The sequence below is a fragment of the Triticum dicoccoides genome, chromosome 4A (genome assembly GCF_002162155.2).
Source record: "Triticum dicoccoides isolate Atlit2015 ecotype Zavitan chromosome 4A, WEW_v2.0, whole genome shotgun sequence".
NCBI classification, from domain to species: Eukaryota; Viridiplantae; Streptophyta; class Magnoliopsida; order Poales; family Poaceae; genus Triticum; species Triticum dicoccoides.
The window spans coordinates 6,429,098-6,437,165 of record NC_041386.1 but is presented as its reverse complement, the minus strand read 5'-3'; the positions used below and the strand labels follow the sequence as shown (position 1 = coordinate 6,437,165).

The window sequence follows — 8,068 nt, the reverse complement described above, 5'->3', positions numbered from 1 at the left end:
ATAAGAGCACGGGCACGGTTGCATCGGCGCTGCTGATTCAGTGCTGTAGGAGTAGATCGGAACTATAAATGCTTACGAAATCTGGCATGGAGGATGGAACTGTTATACTACACATCGCTACTGATTTGATTGATTGTTGGGCGGGAGCCGGGAGGTGTCAGGTTCAGCGTTGCGCTTGGAAGTTCTGCTGTCAGTCGAAGGCTCCAACTATTTATTCGCAAAAAAAGGGGCTCCAACTATTCTTTTTTGTTTTGGATTGGAAGATTTTTAGATCAACACATGCTCATCTTCGGTAACTAGAGTTATCCTCATATGGAAAACGTTGAAATGTTGAATTATCACTCCTAAAAATCGTCTGCCAAATGCACAATGCAGACCGATGATGACTAAAGAATAATGACTTGCAGGCCGTTGGTCACCTTCTGACAAATAAAAGATGGCGGCTAACCAGAGCTCAAGTGGCATCTGTAGTTCTGTACACGCACGCACCTGGATGAAGTCCCGGAGGACGAAGTCCGGCGTCATCATGGCCGGCGGCGGGCGGTACACGGCCATCTCCATCAGCCTCCTCATGGCGGCGGGCTCGGCCGGCAGGAGCAGCTCGTGCGCGCCGCGCCACCCCTCGCCGGCCCTCTTCAGGAACGCGCGGTCGTCGGCCGCCGTCTTGAGCAGGTCGGAGCTCGCGATCACCACGGGTCCCACCCTCCGGGGCCCCGCCGCGCGCGCCAGCCAGTAGGCCACGAACCCGCCGTAGCTCGTGCCCGCCACGGCCACCCGCTTGCCTTTGAGCCCCTCCACCGAGTCCAGCAGCGCCACGAGCGCCGCGGCCTGCGTGGCCTCCGACGGCGGCGGCGCCGAGGGCGAGTCCCAGGAGCTGCCGCCGAAGCCGAGCAGGTCCGGGACGATGACGTGGAACTGGCGGGACAGCGGCCCCACCTGACAGCGCCACTGCCAGGTGGCCCGAGGCCCGAAGCCGTGGATGAGCAGCAGTGGCGGCAGCCGCGGCTCCCCCGCCGGCGCCCAGTAGTGCACGGTGCAGGTCGAGGACCCGCCGTCGCCGCCGTCGGGGTAGGGGAGCGTGACGGAGTGGGGGCGGAGGCCGGCGGCGAGGAACTCGCGGCGGGCGAAGTAGTCGATGAGCGGCACGAGGCTGAGGCCGGCCCCCATGGCTCGAAGCTGCTAGCCGGCCGTGTCCCCTGATCGATCAAGAGTGAGAACGCCAGTGATGTATAGCGATGTGCTGGTGGAGCTCCCCTTAGCTTAAAGGCGGGCGTTCGTTCTGGTGGGAGAAACGGAGGGCTCGCAGCACCCCGGGATTGCAAGGGAAGAAGGCCGGTGGTTGGGTGGACCTTGAGTATACCACCACCCGAAAATTCGGCTATGGTGGCGCTTTCAATGGGGCCTCGGTGGCATCTCAGCGGAATCTGGACTCGCCACGCTGTGTGATGGAGGAGTATGTCCCTGTTAAACAGATGCAAGTTGAGCTAGATTAGGATTCAGACGAGAAGTGTAGCCGTCAAGGGGAGGATTCCGGCATCGTTTCTTTTGACCGGAAGGGAGCACTGCACCCACTCGGAAAAGAAGAAGAAGAAGAAGAAGAAGAAGAACGGGAGGACCGAATGAGTTGTTCGCGTGCGGTACAAAATGTGAGGTTTTGTATGGATCAAGTGGGCAGGTTGCACCAAAATAACCCCAAAATCGGCATCAAAGTATATATTGGCGTAGGCAAGAACCACCCAGCGATTAAGAAGATGCGGCCTGAACTGAAGCCTTGACGCGACGTGCGCTTGCGGCCACGGGAAAGAACAGAAACAGTCTGTGAGACAGGGCGGCAGACAACCACATTGAAACAAACAGCTTTATGTAGTAGTAGTACTCTTGTTCCAGCTAGGGCATTGCTTTCTAGAAGAACTCTTGCTTGGCGTGGCGTAGACGCGCTCCTGAACAACCCTGCAAAGTTGCTGTTGCATGCAAACCCGCCCAAATTCGAGCCGAGCATCAATATTGATTTCAAAAGTGTTTATAAGATTGCATACTAGCAAGATGCCCATGCATTGCATCGGAACATGAAGATGCATTTTCTTACAAAACACCTGTTGTGATTGACCCATGCAGGAGTAATCCCATGTGTAAAAACTAATAATATCTCAGGAATTTTATCGGAAAAATGGTATCTCAAGAATCTTATCAGAAAAATGGTATCTCAAGAATTTTATCGGAAAACTAGTATCTCGAGAATTTCATAAAAAAAATGATATCTCGAGAAAGATGAGAAATAAGGTGAGGAGGAGTGGGGCGTGGTGGCGATTGGTGGTCGGACTGGACGGAGGCACGGGAATGGACGGCGCCGGCAGGCGGCAGCGGCCACCATGCTAGATTGTTTCAGAGACTTTTTTTTTAATTGCTCAGCAATGAGGTTGTGGGAGATAACGAAGCGAGGCCTTATCTTTAAAATATGGAGAGATGGCAGGCACATCATCATCATCAACTCGGTTTTTTATAAGAGTAGATATTTATTGTGGATTGACTACGGAGTAAGCATTTACTATGTTTATGACCAGTAAACACCCTCTACAATGTAGTAGAAACACGGTAATGCGGTAAACATACGGCGTAAAACGTGTAAACTCGCACTTGTTAACAAAAACATAACACAACACAAAGTTCAGAGCCACCATTCCATTCCACCCCATTTTGAATGGCCGGAGGCATTCAGATCACACCCTATCTCTCTCCTTTTTTTTAATCTTCTGAGCGGACATTTAGATCATAGTAGCTCTTTTTTACACATAACATTACATGATTATACATACCTAAAAGATTATAATGTAGTACACCATTCGGGCCTCTGGGATAGTTCGTGTATTTTCTCCAGCGAGTACGGATGCTCTGAGCAGGCTTCAGTTTCAGGTTGTGCCGAATTCTGGCTCATCCCGTTCATCTAGGAAGAACGACTTGATGAAACTGTTGACCTTGTCGGCCCCCTCCAACTGCAGCGCGTGCCCTGCGTTCTTGATTATCTCTAGCCTCGATTTCTTGCCTAGATGCCTGCGTTCACCAACAGAAAAACATAGCCATTGTCATACATCTTCTTGAAATGAAAAGCAATGTCGTCAGTATAGAGAATTCATGGAAGCTAGAGTACTGTCCTGTTTTTTCCAATACCTGTGCAGTTTGTAGCCAAGATCGACGGGGAACACCTGGTCCTTGTCTCCCCACAGAACCAGCGTTTTCTGCATAGCACAATCGAACCACGCATGTTATTTCTCAGAAAACAACATCCAAAGGAAAGTGATGATGGATCGATGTTGCTTCGAATGTGCGGCTGGCTGACCTGAGTGAGAGCCGGGAGGGGATCGATGCCGGCTCCGCTCCTGAGTAGTTCTCGCAGCAGCTCCGTTCTCTCCTTTCTCTGGTCCACGAACATCAGCTGCAGCAAACACAGGGCATAGACTTCAGAAATGGTGTAAAGTTCACCAAATTAATATGTGTTCCTTTTTTTTACGGGGACATGATGCTCTGTTATTAGTTATCTCTCTCTACATTTCCATGCAAAGTTGGAGCCTGCACTGAAAATTACGAGCATGCTTTAAGAGAACTAAACTAAGAACATTTCTGAAGTCTGCTCGCCGACTTGTTTACGAGCACGTATCTTATACAGGGGCAACCAAATAGGCTAAAAATCTGATGTCGCAGGGTAATTAAGAGGAGAGAGAGGAGTTTGATGACCCTAGAAAGAAACGATGCTAAGGCCAGGCAAAAACATAATTTACAGTCTATTGCTAATTAAATGAAGGTAGCCCCATGCAAAATTATTGGCATATGACTTGATCGGACAGTGGCCAATGGAAAATGATGTTAGCATCCCAAGCTAGCGCTAGATGACCGAATATGAGCGCTTGGGCCAGGCAAACAACCATGCCTAGTGCTTCAGCCAGGCTAATGACCATAAAATGCTGCACCCCAGGCTTATTCAGGGCATCAACCAAACAACCTCCAGGCTAGGGAGGGTCCAGGCCATACAAATCTTTGCAAATGTCACGATTCCTTAAAAGTGTACGACGTCTATATCAAAATCACAATTCCTTAAAAATGTCAATTAATTTTAAAAAATCATGATTCAAAAAGAATAATTCCCAAAAAATGTCCTTGCTTTAAAAAATGTTAATGAATCTTAAAAAATCAAGAAAAAAATTCATGAAGCTCAAAAGGTGTTCATGGATTTAAAACTGTTCATGAATTTTTTAAAAATTAATGGGTAATAAAATATTCAACATATATTTGAAAATTGATCCAAATGTGTTTTAAAAGTTCAACGTATAATAAAAAATATTCAACGTCTATTTAAAAAATCATAAATAAACTATTATACTTAGAAAAAATGATTGTAAAACGCTAAACCGCCTTCCCAAAACCATGCACGATGCCTTTTTTTAGTGGTAAACCTTCTTTATTAATCAAGTACGAGGTTTACAAACAATTGGGGCATGGGGTACTCGCAACCACAAGTCGCGACCCGCCTCTAAAGAACTAGAAGAGTTAACTAAATTGCGAGTCTCTTTATCATATCTCTACTTTCGAAAATAAAATTACAACTAGTGAAATCTTGAGCCCCTCCAACAATTTCTCTGATAATTGTGTCATTAACTAGAATACGTGGAAGAGAGATCCCAATTTTGGGAACCTTTCAGAAGGTTCCTGACCGGTTTTGGGATCCTCCTAGAAGGTTTTGGTACGTTTTTTTTTGTCCAGCTCCCCCCTTTCAATAGTTTCCTTTTTTTTCTGTAAATTCAAAAAATATACAGAATTTCAAAATTCGTCAAAATTCAGAAATTGCTCGTTTTTTAAAAAAAGTTTGAAATTCCAAAAGATGTTTGTGTTTTTTTTAAAACTGTTCGAGTTTTGGAAAAATGTTCAGAATCTCATGATTTTTCGAAATTGTTAACAAAAATGTTCGTATTTTCAAATTTTGTTTGGGGTTTCAAGAATTTTTCACGGATGCAAAAAATGTTCGCCTTATAGAAATTTATGCATAGCTTCAAAAAATGATCATGTTTTCAAAAAATATTCGAGATTCCCAAAAAATGTTCTTGTTATCACAAATTGTTGGTTTTAAGAAATTTGTTACGAATTTGAAAATGTTCATGTTAAAAAAAGTATCCACTTTCAAAAACATTGCATTTGATAAAACAATGTTTAAATTTGTCGATCTTTCACCAGCCTGATGTCTATTGTTCTTATACCCCACTCTGCCCACTTAGATAGTGAAGCTCATCAACTACAATGCTAGCGTCAATCTTTCACCAGCCTGATGTCCCCGGATTGATCCCTCACACGTGCATGATTTTTTTCTTTTTTTTGAAAAATTGCACTGTTGGGCGCTGTTGGGCGGCCCAGTCTGGGAGCCCCCTGTGCGGCCCGAGCTAGGATAAGAATTCTTATTTATTTTTTTGAGAGAACTAGGATAAGAATTCTGGAGCTCTTGGAACTTGACGTACAGCACCGGCACACACAGACCGCCACAGTCATATGCGGTGGCGGAGGCAGTGGGTGGCGAGCCAGGGCCCAAGCCCTCCCCAAGCTTGGCTATTCCTTTGTATTTGGAGTACGAACAGTAACAAATCCTCCTATATTGGGCCCTCCTCAACATCATGAATTAAGGATTCCTGGCTCGTTATATGATAACACTTCACTGACGTGTGTACCAACTTGGCTACTCCAGCACAAGGTGCAGCCATGATATCCATCTCCGGGAAATGCCGTGCCTTTAGAACTCTAGCACATAGCGAGTTCGGGACCGTGATGATCCGCCAGACTTGTTTAACGAGGAGAGCTTGATTAAATAGCTTGAATCTCAGGGGTTGTTTGGCAATCCACCAGCTCCCTGAAATTCAAGAATTTGGAGAGTATCTGCTCACTCGTTGTGCAGTCTAATCAAGTTCGGGATGCATTATTGGTGGGACTGTCAGCCACGCCCGGCGACCGACCCACATAGATGGGGCAGGCATTTTCCTAGCACAGATTTGATCTGCGGCGGTGGACGGTAGCGCTGTCCGCTAGCGTTTTGGATTTGGACGGACCGATCAGCCCCAACGGTGGTGACACTGGCACGTGGGCCACGACCTCACTTACGGACCCAGCCGGGTGAGAGTGAGTGTGAGACCCAACAAGGAAACCGACGAGGTCGACACGTCCGTCCAGATCTACGTACTACAGCTACTGCTCTTCCCAGCGTACTGATTGACTAGTTACTTACTTACTGTTTACAATCCGCAGGCCTAACTTGAGCTCCGTCTACGTCTTGGCAGTTGGCGCACGTCATCAGCGGCAGCAACAGAGGTGGTGCCTGCTACTACTCCTACCTGGTCTAGCACTTGCGTGTACGGCTGAAACGTGCACGCACGCACGCGCTCCACACGCTAATGCATGCTTGCAAGCTGCAAATGATGTTGCCTGCCTGCTGCGTGCGCCATGCATGGATCGGCCGGACGCCAAGCGCTGTGCCGGCGTGGCCATCCTAGGCAAAACCAAGCAAGCGCGACACGCAACCAAACCACGTGATTTATAACACTACTCCAGTTAGCTACTGGCATCGTTGGAGACAAGTTAGTTAACCGTCGCGGTAAGTTTGTGACACGTCTGACGTCGCCTCTCGAAAGAGAAAAAGGGTTTGTGACACGTCCAGGAAAAGACAACATAGAGATACAGTAACTTCTATATACTCTGGAGTATCAAGGTAAAACAAAATTAGACAAACACGTAGTATGTGCGTACTGACCTGGATGAAATCGTGGAGCACGAAGTCCGGCAGCCAGGGCGGGGGGCGGTGCATGGACCGGTGCACGAGCCGGCGCAGCCCGGCGGCGCTGTCGGGCAGCAGCGCCTCCTCCACGGCCATCTCCTCCCGCGCCGCCAGCTCGCCCATCTCCTGCACCGTGGCCGCCACGCCGCTGGTCATGATGACGACCCTGGCCACGCTCTCCCGGGCCTCCACGGCCGCCATCCGGTACGCCACGAACCCCCCGTAGCTGATCCCGGCCACGTCGTACCGGCCCACGCCGAGGAGCCGCATCGCGTCCGCGGCGCAGCGGGCCTGGAAGGCCACGGACCGGAGCGGCGAGGCGGAGCGGGAGTGCGAGCCGAAGAAGACCAGGTCCGGCACGTAGAGGTGGAAGCTGCGGGAGAGCGCGGCCAGGTTGCGCGCCCACGTCCACTTGGCGTCGCCGCCGAAGCCGTGGAGGAGCAGCAGCGGCGGCTTGCCGGACGGCGAGGCCGGGCACCAGACGCGGAGCGTGGTGGCGTGCGGGCCGGGGAGGCGGAGGGTGACGGGCCGGATGCGGAGGCGCGCGAGGAGGTGGAGCGTGAGCGCGGCGTCGCGGAAGGCGGCGAGCCGGAGGCGGAGCAGCAGCCGGAGGAGGAGCAGCGAGAGGGAGAGCAGCGCGAAGAGGGACGAGGCGGCCGCCGGGTGCTGCTTCGTGGCGGCGAGCGCGGCGGCGCCGGCCGCCGATCCGGCGCGAGCTTGCATGACGACGCGGGAGCGGGCTGGCCGGATGGGCGGGCTGTAGCGCGCAGCTTCTTTCTCGGCGCGGCCCCGATGGATCCGGAGGAGTCGCGACGTGTCTCGCGTGTGCACTGTTTATATGTGCGGCTCTTGCTCTTTCCGGTTGTATTGCTAGTAGGAGTACTACTGCTGGTGCTCAGCTCGAGTCGGATACGGGTTCAAAATCAGGCAGCGCGGCGTGACCCGTGGTATAGCAAGAAACTCAAAGCTGCCAGAGCTTTAGCTCTAAGGAACGGTCGAATTGACCCTTTTCCAGCGATACTGGCCCGACCCAGCGCAAGGACGGCACACGGATGCAGGCGTCTGTACGCGCAGGGACGAGCCGGAGACGTCGCGTTGTCCCTTAAAGTCGCACCATAAATCTCCTCACCGCTCATTCTCCCCTCTCTCCCCACTATGACTCCCTCACCGCCCACTCTCCCCTCTTGGCGGTGAGTGAGCATCCATGACAGTCCCCGCGTGGCAAGTAAGGATGATGTTCAGAGCTGGGAGGCTGGAACTTCTCAA

General features: G+C 50.6%; 2 protein-coding genes across 2 annotated transcripts in view; both read right to left on the bottom strand.

The window, feature by feature from the left end:
• The window catches only part of LOC119284551 (2-hydroxymuconate semialdehyde hydrolase-like), a 2,693-nt gene extending 1,526 nt beyond the window's left edge, over window positions 1-1,167 (bottom strand). The window contains exon 1 of the mRNA XM_037563682.1: window positions 490-1,167. Within this exon, the coding sequence (XP_037419579.1) occupies window positions 490-1,167 (678 nt within the window). The remainder of the gene's footprint in view (window positions 1-489) is intronic.
• Window positions 1,168-2,607: 1,440 nt separating this feature from the next.
• On the bottom strand, window positions 2,608-7,711 carry LOC119284550 (2-hydroxy-6-oxononadienedioate/2-hydroxy-6-oxononatrienedioate hydrolase-like). The gene is made up of 4 exons (XM_037563681.1): window positions 6,779-7,711; window positions 3,335-3,430; window positions 3,166-3,233; window positions 2,608-3,048 (listed from the first exon to the last, which is right to left on the bottom strand). Exons 1-4 carry the CDS (start codon window positions 7,523-7,525, stop codon window positions 2,907-2,909), a joined length of 1,053 nt encoding a protein of 350 aa, XP_037419578.1. The 5' UTR covers window positions 7,526-7,711; the 3' UTR covers window positions 2,608-2,906.
• Between the last annotated feature and the right edge of the window lie 357 nt (window positions 7,712-8,068).